This window comes from Halichoerus grypus, chromosome 2 (assembly GCF_964656455.1).
Source record: "Halichoerus grypus chromosome 2, mHalGry1.hap1.1, whole genome shotgun sequence".
Lineage (NCBI taxonomy): Eukaryota > Metazoa > Chordata > Mammalia > Carnivora > Phocidae > Halichoerus > Halichoerus grypus.
Window position 1 is genome coordinate 185,346,267 of NC_135713.1, and position 26,930 is coordinate 185,373,196.

Below are 26,930 nucleotides of genomic sequence, written 5' to 3' on the forward strand. Positions count from 1 at the left end.
ATGATTGGTGATCAATCTCTCCACCTGCCGATACGAGAGCGGTGAGCACCTGCATTCAAGGGATCCACGATGCGGACCCGGTGGATTACCCCCAAAGGGTTGGGAAGGGTTACTCTTGTATATTCTTGAGGATGGAAAGGGGGTGTCTCCACATCCCGTTGTTTCCTTCCTCAATGAACTATTTGAGGAAGTTGGGAATCTCATTCCAAGGAAATGTGGGTTTTGACCACAGTGGTGTATATTTCAGCTCTCTATAGTTCCTCTGTAGGGTTATTTGGGAATCTGATTGTAGAGAAGGCAGCTGTTTCTCCTTGTTAGAGCACGAGTTAGAGACTGGCAGTCCACAGGCTGAAGATGACCTACAGACCTATCTCGAACCACAGAGCAGCCTTATCATTGTATGGATTTCAAATTTGAATGTTTTACACTGGTCCTGACTCCCCTGGGTCACTAGAGGCACTTCTTCCTTTCCAGGCCCTCGAAGGCGTTTGAGTCTGTGCCGGAGTCAGCTCCCAGTTACTAATGCTAACAGGGACAGGGAAAGGAGGATGTGATAGCATATATGTGGTTTTGAAATGCATTGTATACTTTTTTTTTGTCAATTTACCTTCCTAATTAAGCTTGGCTCTGGCTGATGTTAAGGATTAGTTTATATTCCCTGAACATTCTGTGCTTAGTGTTTGGAGGAAAGCCAGAAGCCTACTTCCTGGCAAGGGGAAACCAGGGCGGGTAAAACATTCTTCCCAGATAACCTTCTGTGGGGTTCACCGGGTATTGGCTGTGTGCCTCAGCAGCTCTTCATGTTCCTTTCTTGGCAATGGTGTGTTCAGACCAGGCAAGATGGCTTCCAATCCCAACGAGCTGCGGTGTCTCTCTTCAGTGCAGGGTCTGTGAGCACCTAAAAGCATAACCTCCCCACCCCGTGCTCCTCCCCCACTCCCTGGGCTAACAGGCCTTTCTTTTTCCAACTCCATGGCAGTGCGTAGGGCCGCCCAGCGGTATGGCCTTCAAGAGGGAGGGGAGGCCAATGACTGGACTCTCTACTGGACGGACTACTCAGTGTCGCTGGAGAGGGTGATGGAGATGAAAAGTTACCAGGTATTGTCCGGGGCAGAGCTGGGTCTCAGTAGAAGTGTGGCATCTACCCAGTGGGCCCCCCCCTTTTAGGACTGTCCCCCAAGGGGATCTCATGGGTACTCCCACGGCCCCCGTTGTTCATGAATTCTGGCTTCCTTTGCAGAAAATCAATCACTTCCCTGGAATGAGTGAAATCTGCCGCAAGGACTTGCTGGCCAGGAATATGAGCCGCATGTTAAAGATGTTCCCTAAGGATTTCCACTTTTTCCCTAGGACCTGGTGTCTTCCTGCTGAGTGAGTGCCCACCTGTGTGCCCTTCTGCACGACCCACCCCCGATTTCCATTTCCCTCTTGCTCGGGATTCCCGGTGCTACTTTACCTTGCCAAAGGATCTCCCATCTCTCTCTTCCTTTCTCGGAAGAGAAGGGATTAAGGGTGTGTCCAAGGTTGAGAGAACACAAGGCTCTGCTATAAAAAATTAGATGACATTTAGGGGCTGGGTGCCTTGGAGCCTGCGCCTGCAGTTGGGATGAGAATTTGTTCTGACCCTGAACGCTGTTGATTTTGAACTTGTTCCAACCTTTTAACTGTGCAGTTTCTGAATTTTTAAAGACCCTGAGCACTTCTGGAGGGAGTGAGATAATGGTTAGTGCCCAGATTAGGAGCCAGGAGGGACACCTGGCCTCTCTTCCATGGCAGGACCATGGATGGCAGCCAGCCTTTCCCAGTCTTCTGCCTCACTCTATCCATCTTGAAACTGGGCATCCATGCTTAGTACACAAAATGCTCTGGACCACACCAGCAAGAAACAGAGGGAGTGTGAGATGACATGAACGTGACCTGGGTACAGTCTGGTCTTTGGGATGAGGAGGAGGGGGGCACAGAGGCATTGCCATTGGAATTCTATTCACATGGTGAGAATCCCACTCTGTCCTCTGTGCCCAGTGCTTTTCCAAACTAAGAGCCCCAGGATTCCCAGACTTCCCTAGCTTGTCCGGAACAACTTTCAGGACTCAGTAGCAACTTAGAAGGAAATATGTTTGCCTTCAGGCCAGTGGGCACCTCCAGATTTCAGTGGCCACTGAAGAACATTGCAGTGAAGGGACTTCGCCAGGGGTCACCATGCCAATGAGTTCCAATGCAAAACAAGAAGTGTAGCAAGACTGAGATTTAGAATGCCTTAAATTGGTTTCCTTCTTCTGAAGATACTTTCTTCAGAGTGTGTTCAAGGATAGTAGTTGCGCTCTGATACTCTGGCTGGAGTGGAGGTGTTCCCCGGGAAGAGCTGAAGCCTACAGTAGGGGAAGAGACCGGTTGATCCAAGGTCACACTGCCGGTCAGGGCTAGAGCCATGTGCAGAACTCCACATCTCCTATCTGCAAACCCAGGAAGCCAAAATACTTGGATCACAGCTACCTTCACGGGGCATGCAGCACGTATCAGCACCTTGCCTGCCTTCTGTCACGTAATTAACCACCATAGAAGACAGGTGTCCTTATCCTCATTGTGTAGATGATGGAATTGAGGCTTAAAGAGGTCAAGTCCTTGCACAGGGTTACACAGCTGGTGAGTGGTGTCACCTGGGTTTAAATCCAGGCCCGAGTTCCCTCCGAAGCCCACACTCTCTCCACCATGTGTGCAAGTGCATGGCTGTCTCTCTTGTTTCCAGATCTCCCGACATGTGTCTGTTGACTCTGGAGCTTTGTCACATTAGATAGCTTTAGTGTTTTTGTTGTTGTTGCCTTTCTTTTTTTTTTTTTAAATAAAGAGCTAGCCTTCCTTTTCACTGCTCCCCCCGCTAACAGTGTATCTCGTTCCCTCCCTGCTGCTCTGGTAGCTGGGGGGATTTGCAGAACTACAGCAGGTCAAGAAAAAATAAGACATACATTTGTAAGCCGGATTCGGGCTGCCAAGGGAGAGGTATATTCATCACCCGGACGGTGAAAGATATCAAGCCAGGAGAGGATATGATCTGTCAACTCTATATTTCAAAGGTACTTCTTCATTGTGATCATTTCTTTCTCGCCCACAACAACCTCAGGCTCTAGCTCCGCTGCACTATGGGAAATGAGGCAGGCGACAGGGGCAAAGCCGAGTCCTGTCTTCTGCCTTGAAAGTTGTCAAACCAGGCCTTCTGACCAGGGATGGGACATGTGTCTGGGCCAGAGCATTCCTCACCCTTGTACCCTGGTAGCTGGTCTGGCCTTACTAGGCTGGCCCGTCACCTCTAGCAGATGACAGCTGGAGGGCACCTTTAGTCTGTGGATGTCCCACTTCATTTGGGAGAGGGCAGTAGTCCTGGAGGGATCATGGTGACCGGCTTTGCTCCATAGCCGGAGGTCAGAGGTCACAGTGGCATAGCCCACCGCAGGGAGGGAGCCCTCTGGAAGTGTGTGTGGACTAGAAAGGACTGGCCAGGATTGCAGGAAGCACTCTTGCAGAACGGCCATGTAACACAGCCCTAGATGGTGACAACATGTCCTTCATCATGGGACTTTTAATGTTTTTTAAAGATTTTTTTGGAAGATTTTATTTATTTATTTATTTGAGAGAAAGAGAGAGCACACAAGCAGAGGGAGCAACAGAAGGAGAGGGAGAAGCTCCCTCAGCGGGGAGCCCGAAGTGGGGCTCGATCCCAGGACCCTGGGATCATGACCTGAGCGGAAGGCAGCCGCTTAACCGACTGAACCACCCAGGCGCCCCATCACAGGACTTTTTCATGTTACTTTGCTTAGTTGCCAGGAGATCTCTGGGAGGCAGTTACTTGTGCTGTAGGAAACTGAGGCACAGTGGGGTTTAGTGACTCCCACAGGTCAAGTCGCCTTGTCCTCCTCCCTGGCCCCAGCCAAGCCTGCACTCTGTAGTACCAGGCTAAACCAAGACCAGGCACTAATCTTCAAGTCTGAATCTCTCCTCTGAGGCTTATGTGACTTTTCTTCCCTCCTCGCAGCCCTTTATCATTGATGGGTTCAAGTTCGACCTACGGATTTATGTGCTGATGACCTCCTGTGACCCTCTGAGGATTTTTGCATACAACGAAGGACTAGCACGCTTCGCCACCACCTCTTACTCCCACCCCAGCACAGACAACCTGGTGAGCTCAGGGGATGTGCCCTGCCCCTTCCTCCTTAGGGGGATGAAAAATCCCAGTTCAGTCCACATTCTCAAGGCACTGTGGACGTGGCTGTCATTGGTTGAAACTTACTATGTGCCAGGTTGCAGACGTCCAGACATCCTTTCCTTTAGCCCTCTTAGGAGCCCTCAGAAATAGAGATTATCATCTCCATTTTACAAATGAGGAAATGAAAACTCAGAGTTGAAGGAACTTGTCCAAGGTCACAGAACTGGGAAGAGATGAGGCTGCGACTCGTGGCCAGATCTGCCCTCCTGCAAAGCTAGTGCCCCAGATCTGTGGTGCTGGAGGAGAGAAGGCCATGGGCGAGCCCCCGTCTCTCCCCCACCCCCTTCCTGCACTCTGTGACCCCCCAGGATTCCTGAAATGTCTCTCAAGCAGTGAACCACCCAATCTCAGGAGTAGCTGGACTCTCTTCTACCCCAGGCTGAAGGCTACCATTTTACTTCTCTGTTTTACCAGTTTAAGTAAGCCCCAAGACTTTCCCTCTTTTCCATCTCTTTAAGCCACAGGGGAGGGCACAGAGAAGAAGCAGGAGGCCTGCCCTACCTCCTGACCCCACAGACTTGTGTCTCTTTCCCCAGGATGATATCTGCATGCACCTGACTAATTATTCCATTAATAAGCACAGTTCCAATTTCATTCGAGATGCTCACACCGGAAGCAAGAGGTAAGGCGGCTGCCTCACTTCTCTCTCCTTGCCCTGCCAGGCTCAGAGCTCAGACCCAGCCCGTCCCCATCAGTGTTTCCATCTTGGGTCACATGGGCTCAGCAAATATTTCTTTGCCTCCTTATTCTCTGCCCTCTGGCTGTTAATCATTAAAAGAAGGCTACATCGTAAACCCTAGGAGGTTGGGAGGAGGAGAGATGAACATCCCAGCAGGATACACAAACACACACACAACACATACACCCCAAAACATACGCTTCTTACACTGGGCCCTTCTGACATTTCCAAACCAGTAGAATTTATTGATTCCTAGTCTGCCAAGGGAGAAGGACATGTCAGGCCATTGTTCCTTTGGCCTGTGGTTTTCTGGGGTGTTGCTCCAACAGAGATTCTCGAATGATAGGTCATGCTGCTTGGTGTGGGCTCACTGTGGCTGGCTGGCTTTGAGATTCCCCAGAGGGGGAGAAATGGGACGATTTCATGAGTGTCTTCCCAGTTATTACATTCATGTTATTGTCTGATCCTGTCTCATTTGAGTTTTAGGAAAAAGGGGGGAGCTGGAGGAAGTGAACATGGCCAGGTACGAGGGGAAGGGAAGGCGGTACCTACTAAGGCCCCCGGTGTGGTGGGGCCCGTGCTGGGGGCTCTGTGCGCATTTCTCCCCCCATTGCGTCTTCCCCGCACTATGACAGAGGCGTCGTAATCTGCCCTTTGCAGGTGCAGAACTATGAGTTAGGTACCATCTCCATTTTACAGACAAGGAAACTGAGTCTCTGAGAGGTTAAGCTGCCCAAGGTCACATGGCCGTAAATGCTAGAGCGGGATGAGAAGGCAGGTCTGTCGGATTGCGAGGCGCGTGCTCTGTCCCCCACACCGGGCTTCAAAGGACTGATAAACACGCAGTCGGTTTGGCTTCAAAGCATCAGAGAGGCACGTGAAATTTCACAACTCCCCTGGTGGCAGACTTCCAAAAAGCAAATGGAAAAGCACTGGCTGAAGCCTGCTTGAAGGGGAGGTCTCCCCTGTTCCAGAGGGCGCCCGCACCCGTCTTGCCCGAAGCTCTCCCACCTCCTGGGCTCCCCACCCGGCCCGCAGGCACCAGCTCAGCCTCCTTCGCTGCTGTGGCCCGGGCCCAGAGCCGTGCTCAGTGAGGCCTGGCTTTCAGGCCCGGCCCTGCCTCTCACCAGCTGAGTCCGCCTGGGCCAGTGTCTTCAGCTCTCTGAGCCCCCGCCCCTTGGTGTGTAAGGTGAGGGCAGCGAGATGCCCTGTCCTGCCCTCCCCTGTCCTACGTGCCCTGCCCGGCTCCCAGGGTCACTCTGAGGCTCAAATGACCCGTGATAGCCGCGGGGAAACTGCCTGAGGTTACTGTGATTTTTCCTCAGTCCGAAGGCATGTAACCTAAGGGCCCCCATTTCCCTCCTCTTATGAGAAGACACCCCGACGACAGGCTTTGGGCTCTCAGGCCATGACGGAGGGGGTGTTAGGGGGTGCCAGGACTCAGGGGAGAGTGTGTAGTATTGTTCGGCCGCCCTGCACCCCCTCCTGCCTTCCTCCTCTTTTTCCTCACCTCTCTCCCCTCCAAGGTGAGGCCTTGTCCCCCTGCTCCGCTTCCCTGGCCTCCACCCTGCCCCCTCTCCCTGAGCCCCAGGCTCATCCCTCCTCAGAGCACCCTGACGTCTGTTGCCTCCAGCTCAGCGTTTTCTCGCTCCTTGCTCCCACCCCAGCCTTCCAAACCGGCTCCCCTGCCCGGCCTCCCCCTCTCTGCCTCCGGACCTGCAGGATTAGGGAGTTCGGTGTTCTCTCACCAAAGAGAGTAGCTGGACTTTCTTCTACCCCAGGCTGAAGGCTACCATTTTACTTCCTCTGTTTTACCAGTTTAAGTAAGCCCCAAGACTTTCCCTCTTTTCCATCTCTTTAAGCCACAGGGGAGGGCACAGAGAAGAAGCAGGAGGCTTCTGAATGTTCCTCCTGCAGATGTCCCCGTGTCCCTTCCTTTCCACCAGACCCAGGCCTCGCTTCAGCCTCAGACCTGATGGGTGCTCAGCCTCCTTGCTCTCCTCCCTAATTCCAGGCTTCAACCTCTCTGTGCATCCATTTTCTCATCTCTAAAATGACAGTAACATATGAATCCTGGCTGGCCAGCCTCAGATATACCGTTAAGGACCTATCAAGATGACATGTATGAATGGGTTTCAGAAGCAATAACCCCCATGCAGGTGGATGCTGGTAGTATTCTGCATTCCGTATACAGCGGTCTCCCCTTATCCACGGTTTCAGTTACCTGTGGTTAACTGAGGCCCGGTAGCAGATGATCCTCCTTCCGATGGATCGTCAGAAGGTCAACAGTAGCCTAACGCTATGTCACGTGCCTACGCCATTCACCTTATTTATCTCATCAGGTAGGCATCTCATTATCTCCTATCATCATCATAAGAAGGGCGAGTACAGTACTGGAGGATATTTTGAAAGCGAGACAGAGACGACATTCACATTACTTTTATTACGGTGTATTGTTGTAATTGTTCTATTTTATTTTTAGTTATTACCGTGAATCTCTTACTGTGCCTAATTTATAAATTAACCTTTATTATAGATGTGCATGTATAGGAAAAACCAGTACATGTAGAGTTTGGTACTCTCCATGGATGGGTTCAGGCATCCTCTGGGGGTCTTGGAACATACCCCCTCCTGATAAAGGGGGGCTTCTCTACTCATTACTTCCATACCCATGTGGCTCCCAGGTGCCTAGAGCGTCACGTTCAAACTGTTCTGCTCACTGCACTGTAATCTGACCAGACACCACTTTCCATCGTTAACCTACTACACTGGTAGTCCGCATTCTCTTTGTTGAGGACTCGCTAGGTGCCAGGCCCTGGGCTAAGAAATAGACACACCACAGCCCATCTAATCCTCACAACAACACTCTAAAGTAAGAATTAGGGGCGCCTGGGTGGCTCAGTCGTTAAGCGTCTGCCTTCGGCTCAGGTCATGATCCCAGGGTCCTGGGATCGAGCCCCGTATCGGGCTCCCTGCTCGGCAGGAAGCCTGCTTCTCTCTCTCCCACTCCCCCTGTTTGTGTTCCCTCTCTCGCTGTGTCTCTGTCAAATACATAAATAAAATCTTAAAAAAATAAAATAAAATAAAAATAAAGTAAGAATTATTATTATCAGCATGATTTTGCATATTAGGAAACAGGTGTCAAAGGTTAAGTAACTTGCCCAAGTTTCCACAGCTAGGAGGTAGGAGAGCCGCAACGAAAACTCCTGAGTCTCTACCCTTCACCACTAGGCCACACTGTCTGTCTGTCCACTCCGTGGTGTTCCACCAGGACACTCGGTGGCTCACATTCCATATATAGGCTTGCTCATTTCCACTTCTCCATCTTTGCTCAGCTCTAACCGAAAACATGGGAGAACATCCTTGAAGGACCTTCTGGCTCGCTAGGCTTCCATGTTGCCTTCTCTGATCTGGCTCTAGGTCCTGGTCCAGCCATATAGCCACTGTGCAGCCAGTCCTCTCTTTGAGCCTCTGTTTGCTCACTTAATCAGATGAGAGAATTGGGGTCCATCTCTGAGGACGAACCTGTGGAATCTGAGTCAAACCACCCACAGGAACCTTCCCATCTCTGGACTCCCACCACCCTCTGGTCAACATCAGCCATAGCCCATAACTGCTCTTGGCTTGGTGCACACGTTTATCATGTGTTCTCAATTGTACTTAAACTCCTTGAGGGTTAGAGGGGCGCCCTGGCCTCTGGGTGCCTCCATGTGCCAGGCAGGGTCCTTCTTTCTTTCTGTCCCTCCCTTTTCCTTTTACCTTTCCTCTTCTTCCTCTTCCCCATCTTCTGAGGCGATCTGCTTCTCATGCTGACTGCCTCACCTGCTCCCAGTTCCCCCATCCTCAGCATGAGGCCAACTGTGTCCCCGGTAAACCCCCCCAGCAGCCGCACACTCAGCAGGAGCAGTGAAGGAGGGGAGGCAGAATGACTGGAAATCTGGCGGGGCTTGGGGGCAGAGACCAGGTCCTCTGCATCTTTCAGGGTGCCTGGCACATAGCTGATGTGTTAAATTGAATTGGCTAACCACTGGGCATTATGAAATTATAGAATAATGTATATTCATTTTGATGTGCCTGAGTCATCAAGAAGAGGTTATGTTATGATTTGCAGTGTCTGTTATAAGAAGGCACAGAAGTGTATAATCTATTTTGGCAAAATTTATTTCCCAATTAAGCAAATTAAATACATTTTTTTTTGCACTTGAATGGTTTGGCTTCAAGCGATCTGGAAAATTCATTTAGGTGCTCCACTCTATTCCCCAACAATGGCAGGTAGAGGCAAAAGTGGGCCTCTGTATTGAGCGGCCTTTGCTAATCTGTCTTTATATAAATGCATCCTTGGTTGTTTCACGTGTGTTGACCCCCAAAAGGGTCCTTAGGCTTCCCATGACAGTGGGGGGCAGTTTCTTAGGGTTCTCTCATTTCCCGAGCTTTGCGTGTACAGCAGGCTCTTGGCAAGTTTGCACTGGCTGACCGCCCCTGCTTCCTCCTTTTTGGCCCCACTGGCTGGGGCCCAGTGAGCCCTTCGAACTGTCTTGTGAGCCATGTCTCTTGTCTTATTTTCCTCTTCACTCTTCACGCCCCTGCGTCTTTTCCTTTCACATTCCCACTTCCCATTTCAGCTCTGTGCCTATGAGTGGGTGTGGATGTGTCCCCACCGTTGTCCCTCAGGCCCGTCAGATTTGCCTCCTCTCTGTATGACCCAGCTCAGAGCTGACCAGAGCACCCCTTTATTTATTTTTTATTATTATGTTATGTTACTCACCATATATTACATCATTAGTTTTTGATGTAGTGTTCCATGATTCATTGTTTGTGCATAACACCCAGTGCTCCATGCAAAGCGTGCCCTCTTTAATACCCATCACCAGGCTAACCCATCCCCCCACCCCCTCCCCTCTAGAACCCCCAGTTTATTTCTCAGAGTCCATCGTCTCTCATGGTTCGTCTCCCCCTCCGATTTCCCCCCCTTCATTCTTCCCCTCCTGCTATCTTCTTCTTCTTCTTTTTTCTTTTTAACATATAATGTATCATTTGTTTCAGAGGTACAGGTCTGTGATTCAACAGTCTTACACAATTCACAGCGCTCACCGTAGCACATACCCTCCCCAATGTCTATCACCCAGCCACCCCATCCCTCCCACCCCACCCCTCACTCCAGCAACCCTCAGTTTGTTTCCTGAGATTAAGAATTCCTCATATCAGTGAGGTCATATGATACATGTCTTTCTCTGATTGACTTATTTCGCTCAGCATAATACCCTCCAGTTCCATCCACGTAGTTGCAAATGGCAAGATTTCATTCCTTTTTATGGCTGCATAATATTCCATTATATATATATATACCACTTCTTCTTTATCCATTCATCTGTCGCTGGACATCTTGGCAGAGCACCCCTTTAGATGTTTCCTCATGAACCATAGACATCCTCTGATCTCTGTAATAGGGTGACAGGTCATCTCAGTTTGCCTGTGACTGAGGGGTTTCCCAGGATGTGAGACTTTCAGTTCTTTTTTTAAAAAATTTATTATTTTTTGAAATTTTATTTGATTTAAATTCAAGTAATTAACATATAGTGTATCATTAGTTTCAGAGGTAGAGGTCAGTGATTCATCAGTTGCATATAACACCCATGCTCATTACATCACGTGCCCTCACCATCATCACCCAGTTATGCCATCCCCCCTCCCAGCAACCTTCAGTTTCTTTCCTAGAGTTAAGACTCCCTTATGGTTTGTCTCCCTCTTTGTTTTCATCTTATTTTATTTTTCCTCCCTTCCCTTATGTTCATCTGTTTTGTTTCTTAAATTCCACGTATGAATGATATTATATGGTATTTGTCTTTCTCTGACTGAGTTATTTCGCTTAGCATGATACCCTCTAGTTCTAACCACATCGTTGCAAATGGCAAGATTTCATTTTTTTGATGGCTGAGTAATATTCCATTGTATATATCTACCACATCTTCTTTATCTAAAATCGGGACTGTCCTGGTTTGCCTGGGACAGTTGGTAACCCTATCTGTGGAAATGCCCCGGGGCTGCCTTTTCTTTGTGGATAGTCCTCAAGCAAAGTTTCTGTGTCTTTAGCATCCCCAGAATCCTGTCAGATGGCTGGGGTGGGACCCAGGTATTGGTGTTCTTAAAAGGCTCCCTATGTGTTTCTCATGAACACCAAAGGTTGAGAAACTATTTGCCATCAAAGCAAAACCATCATGTAGGGTGTTTGTTTGTTTTTTTAATATTTTTTATTCACCCATTAAGCTTTCCGCCTGGAATACCCAGCCCCTGCCCCAGCCTCACAGGTGTTTTCTGGGTCACAGTGTTAGTGCCCAAGCCAGGTCTTATGTGTCATTATCGGCACCCACTTCCAGGCTGTGGAGGCTTAAGTACTGTGGCCCTGTGGCTCCTGCAGGCCCCTCCTGAGCTGACACAGCCCTGTTGTCACCCTGGGTCCTGGGTGTCTGTCCCCATTACCTCTGGGGACTTAACGTCTCCAGAAGTTTCTGGTTTCCCGCCGGAGATGGCCTTAGATGACCAGAGGTGGGCTCCCTTGCCTCACGGCCTGTGGTTTCCTTCCAGGAAGCTCTCCACCTTCAACATGTACATGGAAAACCATGGCTACAACATGGAGCAGATCTGGAGAGACATCGAGGATGTCATCATCAAGACGATCATCTCCGCCCACCCCATCATCAAGCATAACTACCACACCTGCTTCCCCAACCACACACTCAACAGTGCTTGCTTTGAAATCCTGGGCTTTGATATTTTGTTGGACCACAAACTCAAGCCCTGGCTGCTGGAGGTAGAGGGGCTGGGGCGAGGGGTGAGAACTGACTGCTGTTCCTGGGGTCAGCCAGTGTCAAGGCTCATCCCTTCATCCCTGGCTCAGCCAGATCATTTTAATCAACTTCCTGGCCAGGCCTGTTCATCCGGCGGCAGTGCTGGCTGTCTGGGGCTCCTCCCTCAGCTGAGAAGTGGCCACCAGAGGGGGGTAGATGGCCAGGAATTAGAGAGTTCCTTGTGCCTTCTTGAGGTCCACCCAGACCTGGAAACTTTGATCGCAGGCACAGAAAGACTCTAAAGACAACTTGATTTTTTGTCACAGAATCGTCTCCCAGAAAGGGGGTGTTCTTTATCAAAGCTGGATGGTGATGTTCCAGATCAGAACCAGGCCTGGCTCTCAGGGGCTTGGGCCACTCAGGTCCAAGCACCAACAGAGAGTGGCCTGGTGTCTGTGGCCAAGGGAATGGGTGGGGAGCCACTCAGTGAATTTCCTACCTTCCCCAGACCCACAGCAGGGTGGATGGAGGAGGAAAAAAAACCATGTGGGTGGCTGTCTCTTTTCCCCATTAGACCTGCGCTCAGCAGCCCTCAAGGAACCCTTCAGTCCTCATTATAGGAAGTGGGGATTGGAGGAGCCAGGTGCCAAGTCAGAGGTGCTAGGGCCGGTTGGCACAGAGTCAGAGTCTTCAGAGGGCAAAGCCAGAATCATGGGTCCCCTTCCTGGGGCCTTGCCTTTCCTCCATTCCCAGCCCTTGTTCCCAGGTATAGGTGGGAAGGAGAATATGGCTGTTTGGAGCTCTTACACAAAGAGCGGAATTGGCCACCAGGCACAGGCCTTCAGAAACTGCTAGAAGTCTTCAAATGTTACAGAGTGCGTCTAAATGATCTGGTCTTTTCTGTGAGCAGGAATGAGGCCTCTCCCTCCTCCCACCTGCCTCCCCCTCGATCCTGGTGAGGGTCCAGAATGCATCACTCTGGCTTCTTCCCCACCTCCCAGCCTGGTCCTTTGGACTGCGCCCTTCCCTCTGCTTCAGGGCATGCTATGTAAGCGAGAGAGCACACCCACCAGGGGGAGGGAAAGCAAAGACAGGGCGCCCCTGATGCTTCTCAAGAGGAAAGGACTGAAATCGAAGCTGGTTAAACTAGAGGGGGTTCTGCTTTCTCCTCTCCTCACCATGGCTCCGGTATAGACTCCCTCTCCCTCCGCTCCATCTGGTAGCCAGGGCCCCATGCTGGGCTTCGGTAGCTCCCTGGAGGTGGCGTTTGGGCCTTGCTCCCTGCTTCCACGCTGGACAGCCCAGCCCCCTGCTGCCCTCACAGGTTAACCACTCTCCAAGCTTCTCCACCGACTCCTGGCTGGATAAAGAGGTGAAAGACAGTCTGCTATATGACACCTTGGTCCTGATCAACCTGGGAAACTGTGACAAAAAGAAAGTCTTGGAGGAGGAGAGACAACAGGGGCGATTCCGGCAGCAATGTCGTTCTCGGGAGACCAGGTACAGAAGTGCCCCCGCACCCTGGGGACCCCATTCTCTATGACTTCCCCGCTCCCAGTAAGACTGGCCTGTCCTGGTCCTCGACAGCGTACTAGTTATGTGGCCTTTACGTCTCTTCCCTGAGCCTCAGTGTTCTTTCTGTGAAATGGAGCCAGTGATCTATAAGGTAGAATTAAATGAGATAAGGTGTAATAATTGGTTCATCACAGTGCCTGGCACTATAGTGTGTGTTAGAGGTGGTGAAGAGTCTTGCCTGGCGGGGGCGGGCAAAATGAGTGAAGGGGGTTACGAGGTACAAACTTGCAGTTATAAAATAAATAAGTCACGGGGAGGTAATGTAGGGCATGGGGACTATAGTTAGTAAGGCCGTATTGCATGTTTGAAAGTTGCTAAGATCTTAAAAGTTCTCATCAAAAGAAAAAACATTTTTTTAAAAGATTTTATTTGTCAGAGAGAGAGAGAGAGAGAGCGAGCGCACGAGCAGGGGGAGGGGCAGATGGAGACGCAAGCTCCATGCTGAGCAGGGAGCCTGCCGCAGGGCTCGATCTCAGGACGCTGGAATCATGACCTGAGCCGGAGGCAGATGCTTAACGGACTGAGCCACCCAGGCGCCCCCGCAAAAATTTTTAACTGTGTATGGGACAGATGTTCAGTAGACTTATTGTGGTGATCATTTCACAATACACACAAATAGCGAATCGTGTTTGCAGACCTGGGAAACTAACAGAATGTTCTATGTCAATTATACTTCAACTTAAAAAAGTCATTACATTTAAAAAAAGAATCTTGCTTGGAGCTGGTGGGGAGTGGAGTCAGTTCTAACAAACGATAATCCTATTTGGAATATTAGTTTCTATTTGCAGAATGTGGCAGCTTGTACAGTTTTACTGTGAGCCTTTTTTTGGGCACATAAAAATAGGAGATTAAGTTATGGACAGACTATATATCATGGATATGAGTTTACTAATATAACATGAAGATTTAGGGATTACCAATCAAAAAATAAAACCGTTGCTTTATGGGGCGCCTGGGTGGCTCAGTCAGTTAAGCATCTGCCTTCGGCTCAGATCATGATCCCGGGGTCCTGGGATCGAGCCCCACATCGGGCTCCTTGCTCAGCGGGAAGCCTGCTTCTCCCTCTACCCCTACCCCCCCCCCCGGCTCGTGATCTCTCTCTCACTGTATCTCTTTCTCTCATATAAATAAATAAAATCTTTCAAAAAACAAACCCGTTGCTTGATTTTTACAGAAAGACACATTAGTCTGACCCACCCCGTATCACTGGATTGGTGGGGGCAAGCGTCCCCTGCTCCCCACACGGCAGCATTTGCCTGTAAACAGGGGCCTTGGTTCTGCGGAGTGATTTTAGTGTCTGAAGACTTGGAACCTGGCCGAGGAGACGACTGTGTTGCTTTTCAGACCCCGCAGCAGCCGCCGCGCCCCCATGAGCAGAGCCTGCTGAGTCTTGGGGACGGAGCTTTGGGAACTGGGGCAATAGCATCTGTGTTCGGAGGGCACTGGGTTTCTCAGAGCACTTTTGCCTGTGAACTGGCTTCCCTCTGAGGAGGGTTGGTAGCAAGGGGTATTGGATGGTCCTGTGGCTGGAGCTAAGGAGACCAGGCTTCTGGGAGGGGAACTGACTTGTGTGCAAGGTCCCCTCGCTGGGAAGTGGCAGGCCTGGGGCTGGAGTGCAGTGAGTGTGCTGCTTGGGATTCCAGAATAGCTTCCCCTGTGCCAGTGTTCTCCCCACTTCTCAAGGAGGAGGCAGCATCTGCTAGGGCAGAGCTGGGGCCCCCCCCTGAATCATCCTCTTGGTCATGACTTGGCCCTGGGTAGCTCAGTGCCCTCAGTTTGCCTGCTGTAAAAGGGGCTTCTAGTTCCTCCCTCCCTGACCTCCACCTCCCCGAGGGGCTGTGAGGGAGAATGAGATCATCGCAGCTCATAAAAGCACATCCGTGAAGCCCTCAAATTTAGCCAAACACAAGCTGCCGTTCTCCAGAGGAGGGTTATAGGGGCTGCGAATGGGGAGGTGGCGACAGTCTGCCTCCTCAGAACTGAGCCAAGGGGAAGGGGGTTTTTGTATGAGGAGAGAGTCTGGTGAGCTGTCAGAAAGACCGTTCTGACCAGCTTTCCGTGCATCATGACATTGGCCGTCCCAAGAGGGCTAGAATCTCCTTTCGGCAAATACGGGCGGGCCACTGTTGTACGCAAGGCCTCGGCCTGGCCCCATGGGACATCCAGCTTGGCACATCCCTTCCAGGCTCTGTCCCAAGAAAATCCACGGCAGCCCTGTGTTCTGTTCCCCCCCAGGATGGAGGAGGTCAAGGGTTTTCAGGCCATGCAGTTGGAGAAAACTGAGAAGTACGAGAAGGAGAACCGTGGGGGGTTCCGCCTGATTTATCCTACTCTGAATTCGGAGAAGTATGACAAGTTTTTCCAGGACAACAGCTCCCTCTTTCAGAATACTGTTACCTCCAGGGCTCGGGAGGTATATGCCCGGTAGGAAGGCTCTGGGCGAGGTGGGTGGGTGTTGGGACGCGTTGGGTCGTGATTGACCTTCTGGGTGACCAGCCTGGGATGGTGAGGAGGGTCTTTGAGCTTTAGTCCCCAACCCAGAAGTTGCCAGGGGGGAACATTTGCTTTAGTCTCACAAGGACCAGGAATCATAAGATTCCTTGGTGTGGGGTGTTCAGTAGATATGTAGCTGTTCCTAGAAACTCGCTCCCGAGACAGGCACCTTCACCCTTCCCCAGAATTCCCAGGGAGCTACCTCCTGGATTCACACGGGCATGAAATCTAAGAACTGGAAGGGACTCATCCTGTCCAGTCCAATCCCTACCTATCACCTCATTTTTTTTTAATGATTTAATTTATTTAATTAAATTAAGAGAGAGAGACACAGCGAGAGAGGGTACACAAGCAGGGGGAGTGGGAGAGGGAGAAGCAGGCTTCCCGCCGAGCAGGGACCCTGATGAAGGGCCCGATTCCAGGACCCTGGGATCATGACCTGAGCTGAAGGCAAATGCTTAACGACTGAGCCACCCAGGCGCCCCCATCACCTCATTTTATGGACGGAGAAGTCAGAGCACAGAAGGGGTCATATAGTAGGCGATAACAAAAGAGGAATTGGGATCCCTGTCTCCTGACCCATGTGACTGTGTTATTCCCACTACATCATTGGCCAGAGAGGCCTGGGATATAAAGTGGTCCAATGTGGGGGCCCCTTGTTTGGCCACCTACCCAGACCCTCTTCTCAGCCCCTGCCACGTGTGGGATTTGGCCTCGGGTAGAGCGGCTGACTTTGCATCACTCCTCGGATGCTATTCCCCAGACTGGGAATGGTGTGGTGGGAAGCATGGCTGTCCCCTCCACCTCCTGCTCTGGGCCCTGCAATCATTTGTGCAGGCTGGACACGCGGGGGGATGACACTGCACTCTTTGGCAAGCATCATCCCCCCCTCAGGGAGAGCGTACCCATTTGTAGCCCATCCCTAACCTCCATGACCCTCCCTGTTCCTCCTGGACAGGCAGCTGATCCAGGACCTAAGGCTGAAACAGGAGAAAAAATCCTTCCAAACGAAGGAGAAGAAGGTGGAGATGCAGGGGGAGTCCGCGGGCGAGCAAGCGAGGGGCAAGAGCACGAAGAGCTGCCGACAGAAACCACAGCAGAAACATCAGGCCGCCACCCTCACCTTCAAACAAGTAAACCCGGCTGGGAGGGGAGCGTGTGTGCCCGGCACCCTTCCCCGGCTGGGGCCGCCCCATGGGGGGTGCTCAGGAGACCACTACTCAGAGCTCTGACGCACTGAATGAATGGGGCTGATGAAGGGCTGGGCCACAGGAGGGGGAGCCTGGAAGTTGCGAGGAGCCTGGCATCCTTCAGAGGACTCTCACTGGTCTGCCCTTCTTACCTTGTCCGGTGGGAGGAAAAGCAGCTGGGAGGCTGAGCACGATCCCCACATAGGGAGCAGGCGCCATCATGGGTCCCAACCCCAGTTTGGGTTAGAATGTTCCCCTCTAGCAGGCCAGGGGCACAGCTGAGAGAGGGGGCTGCAGAGAAGGGCTTCAGGGAGGCAGGACCCTCACCATTATGTGGGGTGATGGACCGTAGCTGGGTCCTTCCAACCCGCTCTGTGCTCAAAGTGTGGACCAGCCCTGGCTGGGGGGCCAGCAGTCCCGTTGTCCTACAGTCCGAATCTTTGGATTGCCCCTCTCTGCTTCACTGTCTCTTCTGACTCAGTGGAAAGACTCAGTTGGGTTTTTGGTCCATCTCCTTTTTCTTGAACCCTCACCTGAAGGAACAGGATGAGAGCAGGATATTTTTGTGTTTTTTTTGTATTTTATAACTTTGCTAGGGTCATAGGCCTTTTGAGAAACTGATAAAAACTATGATACTCTCTTGCCATAAAGTATACAAAGATACTGTTTTAAAACTGCAGTTTTAAGTGGCCCAAAGATCCCGTGAAACCGTCCATGAACCCTCTAGGAGTCCCTGCACCCCAGGATAAGAACCTCGGATTAGAGAGACTTTGATACCGATTGCTTTCCTTCTCCTCCTCCTCTCCGTGGCACCTCCCCTTGGTGCAGATGAATCTGGAAGTGGACAGAGCTGGGTTCCCACAGGCTGTGTTTGGTTTCCTCCTTCCCAGCATCTCCAGCCAATGGCATTGGTATCCTGCACACCTGACTTGCTCTTGAGTGTCAGAGACGCAAAGACAAATGAGACAGACAGCAGCCTCGACCAGGAGACCCCCACGAAAGGGGCCAGCCCTCCTCCCTGCAAGCCTATAGCTGCAAGACGATACACCTCTGCACCTGACCTGAGGCGCTCAAGCCTTCTCAGCTGCCCGGGGCTGGAGCTCAGTCAACCCATCTCCAGAGTCAAGGAGGTCAAGTCTGCCTCTGCAGTGAACGTACTCACCAGCACTGGGGTGAGTAGAGCGGTCTACCTCCCCAGAGGGCTCAGCTCAGGGGGCAGTGGTAGGAGTCTTGCTTTCTGGTCCCTTCTAGCCTCCTGACTTGCTATCTCCTTTTGAGTAAGCCACTTAAGCCTCGATATCCCCACCTGTGAAGCCCAAGTTGTGCAAGAGCATGCGTGCTAGGAGAATGGACCTATACTTTAAGGGCTTTTCCAATGGCCGTCTTCCGCACCCCATCTTTAAGCATGTTCCCACCTGCTGCGTTAGCTTCCTGTGGCTGCTGGAGCAAATCACCATGGACTTGGGGGCTTAAAACACAAATTTATTCTTTCACAGTTCTGGAGGCTAGAAGTCTGAAAACAAGGTGTTGGCAGGGCCGTGCTCCATCTGAAGGCTCTAGAGGGAGGATCCTTCCTTGCTTCTTGCTAGATTCTGGTGGTTGCCAACAATCCTTGGAGCTCCTTGGCTTGTAGCAGTGGGACTCCAACCTCTGCCTCTGTTGTCACACGGACTCCCTCTTTGAATTTCTCCTCTGTAGATCTTCATGTGGCCTTCATATAAGGACACCAGTCATTGGACTTAGGGCTTACACAGATCCAGTACGACCTCACCTTAACTTGATTCATGATATCTGCAAAGACCCTATTTCCAAATAAGGTCACATTCTGAGCTTTGTGGCAGTGTTGAACCCAGTTCATCCCTTAAACGGTGTTTCTCAAACTCCATTCGTGTATGGACACCTGTTGAAGGAAAGAAAACTCTCTCAGATCCCCATTGTAGCCGTAAATAACTTTTATAGATATATACAAACATAAAACCAGATATATAAAATCTTTGTTTATAACTCTTATACAACTATGAAATCAAAACAAACATCACCAATGAAATTCACATCAAAAATATTAATTGAATGTGACAGCTGATTTTTTATTTTTGCAGACACTAAGATGCCACATGAATGTGGTACTGAGAGTTCTAGAACGGGTTTTTTTGTGTTTACTGTAGTCAGGCCCACCAAAGGCTATGTGATGACTGTATTGTAAGTACTAAAAAACCTTCGGCATTGTTGGACCTTTGCCAGGTCCAAGTGCAGTATGGAAGAGTGTGATGCTTTTCAAGTTCCTAACCATAGCCCACAGTAGAAATCCGTTTTATTTTATCCATCCATACACACACTGGAAAAAAGTTTCTAAAACAATGATGAGCCATACTACATATGGTAACTCCTTTGATATTTTTTATTCTCTTCTGTTCTGTTCTTTCAAAAATACCAGTTCCTGGAGCACCTGGGTGGCTCAGTTGGCTAAGCATCTGCCTTCAGCTCAGGTCATGATCCCAGGGTTCTGGGATCGAGCCCCACGTCGGGGCTCAGCAGGGAGTCTGCTTCTGCCTCTCCCCCTGCTTGTGTTCTCTCTGTCTTTCTTTCTCTCTCAAATGAATAAATAAAATCTTAAAAAATAAATAAATAAAAATACCAGTTACAATCCACTAAATTAATTTCATGATTTATTAATAGGTTTACAGCCATAGTTCGATAAACACCTTTAAAAGAGTAGGCTTTGGAGGGGCGCCTGGGTGGCTCAGTCGTTAGGTGTCTGCCTTCAGCTCAGGTCATGATCCCGGGGTCCTGGGATCGAGCCCCCACATCGGGCTCCCTGCTCAGCGGGAAGCCTGCTTCTCCCTTTCCCACTCGCCCTGCTTGTGTTCCTGCTCTCGCTATCTCTCTCTGTCAAATAAATAAATAAAATCTAAAAAAAAAAAAAAGAGTAGGCTTTGGAACTTCATGACATTGGATTTCACGGATATGACACCAAAAGCAGGGCCGCCTGGCTGGCTCAGTCGGAGAGTGTGTGGCTCTTTATCTCAGGGTGGTGAGTTCAAGCCCCATGTTGCATGTAGAGATTACTTAAACAAACAAACAAATAAACTTTAAAAAAAAAAAGCAAGGGCGCCTGGGTGGTTCAGTTGGTTAGGCGACTGCCTTCGGCTCAGGTCATGATCCTGGAGTCCCGGGATCGAGTCCCGCATCGGGCTCCCTGCTTAGCAGGGAGTCTGCTTCTCCCTCTGACCCTCCCCCCTCTTGTGCTCTCTCTCTCTCTCTCATTCTCTCTCTCAAATAAATAAATAAAATCTTAAAAAAAAAAAAAAGCAAAAATAGGTAAGTGAGACTATATCAAACTTGAACAATCAACAGAGTGAAAAGGCAACCTGTGAAATGGGAGAAAATATTTTCAAACTATGTATCTGATAAGGGGTTCATATCCAGAATATATAAAGGACTCTTACAACTCACACCAAAGATAAACTGATTTTAAAATGGGCAAAGGATTTATGGGTGGCCCAGTTGGTTGAGTGCGTGACTCTTGGTTTTGGCTCAGGCTGTGATCTTGGGGTCGTGGGGTCAAGCCCCCCATTGGGCTCTGCACTCAGTGTGGAGTCTGAGATTCTTTCCCCCTCTCCCTCTGCCCGTCCCCCTGCTCTTTCTCAAATAAATAAATAAATAAATAAATAAATAAATCTTAAAAAAAATGAGGGGCACCTGGGTGGCTCAGTCAGTTAAGCGTCTAACTCTTGGTTTCAGCTCAGGTCATGATCTCATGGGTGTGGGATTGAGCCCCATGTCAGGCTCCCTACTAAGCGGGGAGTCTTCTTGGAGGTCTGTGGCACAACATGGGTGTATTATTAACACTACTTACTGTATACTTAAAAACGGTTAAGGTAGCAAATTTTATGTGTCTGTGTATGTGGGGTTCCTTTTTTCTTGCAATAAAAAAAAGAGTAAAGAGTATGCATTGGGATTTGGCTGCCTGTTTGGATCCTGGAGTCTCCTCTAATGACTTGCATCTAGTCACTCTTCTCTCCCTAAGCCTCAGTTTCCTCATCTGAAAAAAAATGGAATTTTGACACCTGGGTGGCTCAGTTGGTTAAGCGTCTGACTTCAGCGTAGGTCATGATCCCAGGATCCTGGAATCCAATCCCCTGTTGTCAGGCTTTGCACTCAGCTGGAGTCCGCTTCTCCCTCTCCCTCTGCCCCTCCTCCTGCTCTTGCACTCTCTCTCTCTTTCTCTCAAATAAATAAATAAAATCTTTAAAAAATGGAATTTTAATAATAGTACTTACCAGTGGATTGCTTTGAGGCTTAAATGGAAGAATACATGAAAATGTGGAGAGTGACACCTGCCACATAGGATTCAGGAAGCATTAGCTGCTATTTTAATATTACTGCGACTTCTTAAGATTGCCTTTGTTCTTCTTTCATTAATCTAAGATGTAAAGTAGTACTACTTAACTCCAAAGAGATTTTTAAAAATAAGGCAGTACCATTTTATTGTTTTTTTTTCTTTTCTGGATTTCATGTGCAGAGGGTTAATTTAATAAAAAGCCCTGGTTCATTCAAAGCCTTTGCACCTTTCATTTATTTATTTTTCCCTTTTATCTCTATGCTCACCTCCCATTCTCCTATCCACCATCTTTTGTTAGTATGTTTCTTGGCAAAGTAGGGATATATTTTTTTTTTAATATGTGCATTTAAACTTTATTTAAATGTGATTGGGTCATTTATCTCATTCTATGACCTATTCTTTTTCTTGTTGAGCCTGTTTTTTTTTTCTTTTATTTATTTTCTTTTATTTTTTTAAGATTTTATTTATTTATTTGACAGAGAGAGACACAGTGAGAGAGGGAACACAAGCAGGGGGAGTGGGAGAGGGAGAAGCAGGCCCCCCACAGAGCAGGGAGCCTGATGCGGGGCTCGATCCCAGGACCCCGGGATCATGACCTGAGCCGAAGGCAGACGCTTAATGACTGAGCCACCCAGGCGCCCCTCTTTTTTTTTTTTAAGATTAAATTTACATGCATTGAAATGCTCAAATCTTTTTTAAAAAAGATTTATTTAGGGCACCTGCGTGGCTCAGGCATTAAGCGTCTGCCTTTGGCTCGGGTTATGATCCTAGGATCCTGGGATGGAGCCCTGCATCGGGCTCCCTGCTCAGCGGGAGGCCTGCTTCTCCCTCTCCTACTCCCCCTGCTTGTGTCCCCTCTCTTGCTCTCTCTCTCTGTCGAATAAATAAATAAAATATAAAAAAAAATAAAAGATTTATTTATTTTAGAAAGAGAGAGCATGTGCACACGCACATTGGGGGTGGGGCTGAAGGAGAGAGAGAGAGAAAGAAAAGAGAGAATCTCAGGCAGACTCCCTGCTGAGCGAGGAGCCTGAATGGGGGCTGGATCTCAAAACCCTGAGATCATGAGCCAAAATCAAGAGTTGGACGCTTAACCGACTGAGCCCCCAGGTGCCCCCCTCTTTTCAAAAGTTTAATTAAATCTCTATACCCAACGTGGGGCTCGAACTCACAAACACGAGATCCAGAGTCACATGCTCTTCTGACTGAGCCAGCCAGGTGCCCCATAATGCTTGGATCTTAACTGAACAATTCTGACAAAAGAAATACACCCATGTATCCTATAACCCTATTGAAGTATAGAAATTTCTGACCTTTCTGGAAAGTTCCCTCCTGTCCTTTCCCAGGCAATTGCCCCCTGTCCTGTGCGTCCCTCTTCAAGGAATCCACTGTTCTGACTTTGACTTTTTTGACCTTGGACTATTTTGCCTATTCTAGAATTTTCTATAAATAGAATGATATAGTACATATTCTCTTGTGTTTGGTTTCTTTACCTCAGTATTATATCTGTGAGATCCATTCATGTTGTTGGGTTTATCAATAGTTTGTTCTTTATTGCTGAATTATATTCTGTTGTACAAATATACTGCAGTTTTTTTTTGTTTTTTTAAAGATTTTATTTATTTGAGAGAGTGAGAGAGAGCATGAGAGGAGAGAGGGTCAGAGAGAGAAGCAGACTCCCCGCTGAGCAGGGAGCCCAATGTGGGACTCGATCCAGGGACTCCGGGATCATGACCTGAGCCGAAGGCAGTCGCTTAACCAACTGAGCCACCCAGGCGCCCATACTGCAGTTTGTTTATCATTCCCTTGTTGATGGACATTTGGGTTATTCCCAGTTTTTATTTTTTATTGCTATTGTGATTAAAGTTCCTATGAACATTCCTGTACAAATCTTTGTGGACATATGTTTTCATTTCCCTTGAATAACTACCTAAGAGAGGGTTGCTAGGTCAAAGGGTAGATCTATGCATAACTTGTAAAGAAATTCCAAAATCTTTATTTAAAGTGATTATATCATTGTACATTTCAGCCAACAATGAATGAGAGTTCTAGTTGCTCCATCTTTGTCAACATTTGGTGTTATCTTTTAAATTTTAGCCACCCTAATAGCTATTTGTGATTTCACATTGTGGTTTTAATTTGCATTTCCCTGATGATTAAGTGTGTTGAGCACTTTGCCAGGTGCTTGTTGGTCATTCATATATCTTTCTTTTTTTTTTTTAACAGAAATATTGGCATTCTTTTTCTTAAAAAAAAGATTTTATTTATTTATTTGACGGAGAGAGACCCAGAGAGAGAGGGAACACAAGCAGGGGGAGCGGCAGGCAGAGGGAGAAGCAGGCTTCCTGAGGAGCAGGGAGCCCGATGTGGGGCTCGATCCCAGGACCCTAGGATCATGACCCGAGCCGAAGGCAGACGCTTAATGACTGAGCTACCCAGGCGCCACACCCCCCCTTTTATTTTTAAAGATTTTATTTATTTATTTGAGAGAGAGAGCATGAGAAGGAGGGGCAGAGGGAGAGAGAATCTCAAGCAGACTCCTAGCTAAGAGCAAAATTGGACACAGGGCTCAATCTCACGTCCCTGAGATCATGACCTGAGCTGAAACCAAGAGTCGGACACATAACGAGCTGTGCCACCCAGGCTCCCCCATTCATATGTCTTTCTTTGTGAAGAGTATGTCAAGTTTTTGCTTCCCTCTCTTTTAAAAATTAGGATTATTTATCTTTTTATTATTGAGTTATAGGACTTCTTCATATATTCTGGAAACTTGCCTATTTTTCTTTTTTAAAATATTTTTTTAAAGATTTATTTATTTGAGAGAGAGAAAAATAGAGAAAGAGAGAGAGAGGCATGAGTGGGGGAGGGGAGGGACAGAGAGAGAGGGAGAGAGAATCTCCAGCAGACCTCCCCCTGAGCACGGAGCCCGACGCGGGACTCAATCCCACAACAACGAGATCATGACCTGAGCCGAAACCAAGAGTCAGATGCTTAACTGACTGCGCCACCCAGGCGCCCCAAGAGGAAAGATATTTAAAAAATATATATGTATATATGTAACATATGTATTTGTATGTATATATATCATCTGATGTCATTTCTCTTTAGCCTGAAAAACTCTCTTTAGCATCTACTGTAGTGCACATCTCTCTGCTGGTGATGAATTTTCTGTTTTTGCTTATCTGAAAATGTCTTTATTTAGCTTTCATTTTGAAGGCTATTTTTGTTGGACCTAGAATTCTGGGTTGACATTTTTTTTTTTCTTGCGGCACTTAAAAAATGTTCCATTATCTTTCGATGTTCTTTTTCTTTTTTAGTGAGACGTCCGCTGTATTCATAACATTGTCCCCTATATGTAATGTGTCATTTTTCTCTAGCTCTTCTCTTTATCTCTGGATTTCAGCAATTTGACTATGATGTGTCTGGGTGTCATTTCTTTTTTAAGATTTTATTTTTTTTAAAGTAATCTCCATACCCAATGTGGGGCTCAAACTCACAACCCAGAGATCAAGAGTCGCACGCTCTTCCAGCTGAGCCAGCCAGGTACCCCATCTGGGTGTGATTTTATTTGTACTTATTCTATTTAGGATTCTTGAGCTTGTTGGTTTTATAAATTGATGTCTTTCACCAAATTTGAGAAGTTTATGGCTATTATTTCTTAAATATTTCTTCAAATATTTTTTCTGCCTTATTCATTCCTCTCTGTTTTACTGTCTCTATGACTACTCTAGGTACCTAGGATAAGTAGAATCATACAATATTTGTACTGTTGTGTCTGGCTTATTTCACTTAGCATAATGTTTCAAAGTTCACTCATGTTGTCTGCGGCCATACCACCCTGAACGCGCCCGATCTCGTCAAAGTTCACTCATGTTGTAGTATATATCAGCATTTCCTTCCTTTTTTAAGGCTGACTAGTATTCCATCCATTCATCTGTTGGTGGACATGTGGGTTATATCCACCTTTTGGCTATTGTGAATAATGTTGCTGGGAACATTGGTGTACCTACTTTTTAAAAAGGAGTTATCTAATAACTCATTTAGTATGTATACCTAGAAGCAGAAATGCTAGGACACAGAGTATTTGTAATATTATTTAACTGAGTGTTTCCAGATGGTTCACCAGAATGGCTGTACCAGTCTACATTCTCATCCACAGTGCATGAGGGTCCCTATAGTGCCCCATCCCACCAACAGCTTTCTAATTTTTGCCAGTCTAATAGCTGGGAAATAATACCTATTTTTCTGATGGCCAATTTCTAGTGTTTAAAATCTCTCTTTTGTTAAAAACAAAAACAAAAACCCAGCGGAAGCTCTGTGGACATACCCACCATCCTCTGCCCTAGTGTTTAGCCAATTCCTGGTTAGGAAACTATTCTAACCTAATCTTTCTTGCTGCTGATGAGCTTGGCTTACTTAGTCTGTTTGTTTAAATCAAGAAGGCACGGGAAGGAGCCCTAGGCTTCCACAATCTCATTATGGACTGTTTTCTTCTCCAGCCCTTAACCTCACTAGAAACCTGCCCAGATCCTGCCACTCAGGTCTCAGACTCCCCAGAGTCTCTGCCGAGCGGGACCGGGACAACCAGCTCTGGAAGCAGTAGCCCCGAGGTGGATACGGTGGTCTTTAAATACAAGCAGCACCCCCTCCCCCAGGACCTCATCCAGGGGAAAGTATCAAAAATTTCTCTTCCAACAAAATCCCAGAGCTTCTTAGGAAGTCTGAAGCCAAGCTGGACCGCGCCGCAGAATGAGATGACGAAGCAGCCTCTGAGGTCAGAGCTGTTCACCAAGGTTCCACTGAGGGAGAAGCTCGCCCTGTTCCCAGCTTACTGCAACCCAAAGCTGGGGCCGAATCACAAGTCACGTGAGTGCCAGTGGGTCCAGGCGTGTGCCAAGAGCTTAGGGGATGGGGTCACTAACAGAAGCAGTCCTCGTCTTGGAGGAGGGCCCAGTCTGGGGTGGCAGTGGGGGATGCAGCCCCCGCCCTCAGGGAGGACCCCCCCCCCCCCTGGTGGTGGAGACATAGTCCACATCCTTAGGGAGTCTCTGGTCTTATTGAAAATACAAAAAAAGGTAAAAACAGAACGCTTTTGACAAGCACCCTGTTCGACGATTCCTGGTTGTCGTTCAGGTGAGGCGCACTCAGCTGAGCCTATCAGTGGAGGGGCATGAAGTATGAAAACAGGGAAGAGAAGCCACTTGCAGGAGAGGACCAGAGGCGGGTTCCGGGTCAGGAACTTGAGCTGGCCTGAAGCCAGCGGACCCCGGTGGGAGGTGGCCTCCGCCGGCAGTGGGCGCCTCGCCCCGCAGCACAAAGGGATGATGCCAATGATTTCGCCTTTCCAGAAACCCGCTGCCTGCCCTGGGAGTGCTCCTGCAGTAGCCGAAGCTCCGGTGAGAAGAGGCAGCTGCGTCTGTCCTCCGTCCTGCTCCTGCACGGTCCTCCCAGCCGCAACGTGCCTCCCAGTGATCTGCTGGTGGTTGCCACCCCAGCCCGACTGGATCCGAGGCCTAGCAGGAGCCACAGCAGCGCCGCGAGAGACCCGAGTCGGGAAGCGTACAGCCGTGGCCTGACCTCTGGCCCAAAAGGATGTGACAGGGACTAG

The 26,930-nt window shown here is 48.8% G+C and overlaps 1 protein-coding gene across 1 annotated transcript; it reads left to right on the plus strand.

The window, feature by feature from the left end:
• Positions 1-26,930, plus strand: TTLL6 (tubulin tyrosine ligase like 6). The gene is made up of 13 exons (XM_036092806.2): positions 1-41; positions 980-1,098; positions 1,241-1,371; positions 2,915-3,071; positions 4,028-4,171; positions 4,795-4,880; positions 11,520-11,745; positions 13,047-13,222; positions 15,533-15,721; positions 16,749-16,923; positions 17,871-18,152; positions 25,822-26,188; positions 26,671-26,930. Exons 2-13 carry the CDS (start codon positions 1,078-1,080, stop codon positions 26,928-26,930), a joined length of 2,214 nt encoding a protein of 737 aa, XP_035948699.1. The 5' UTR covers positions 1-41; positions 980-1,077.

Excerpts from the sequence above, each read along its gene's own strand:
- TTLL6 (XM_036092806.2), top strand. The coding sequence starts at position 1,078 with ATGGAGATGAAAAGTTACCAG. Across the intron at positions 4,172-4,794 it reads ACCCCAGCACAGACAACCTG|GATGATATCTGCATGCACCT; the intron begins GTGAGCTCAGGG and ends CTCTTTCCCCAG. Across the intron at positions 18,153-25,821 it reads ACGTACTCACCAGCACTGGG|CCCTTAACCTCACTAGAAAC; the intron begins GTGAGTAGAGCG and ends TTTCTTCTCCAG.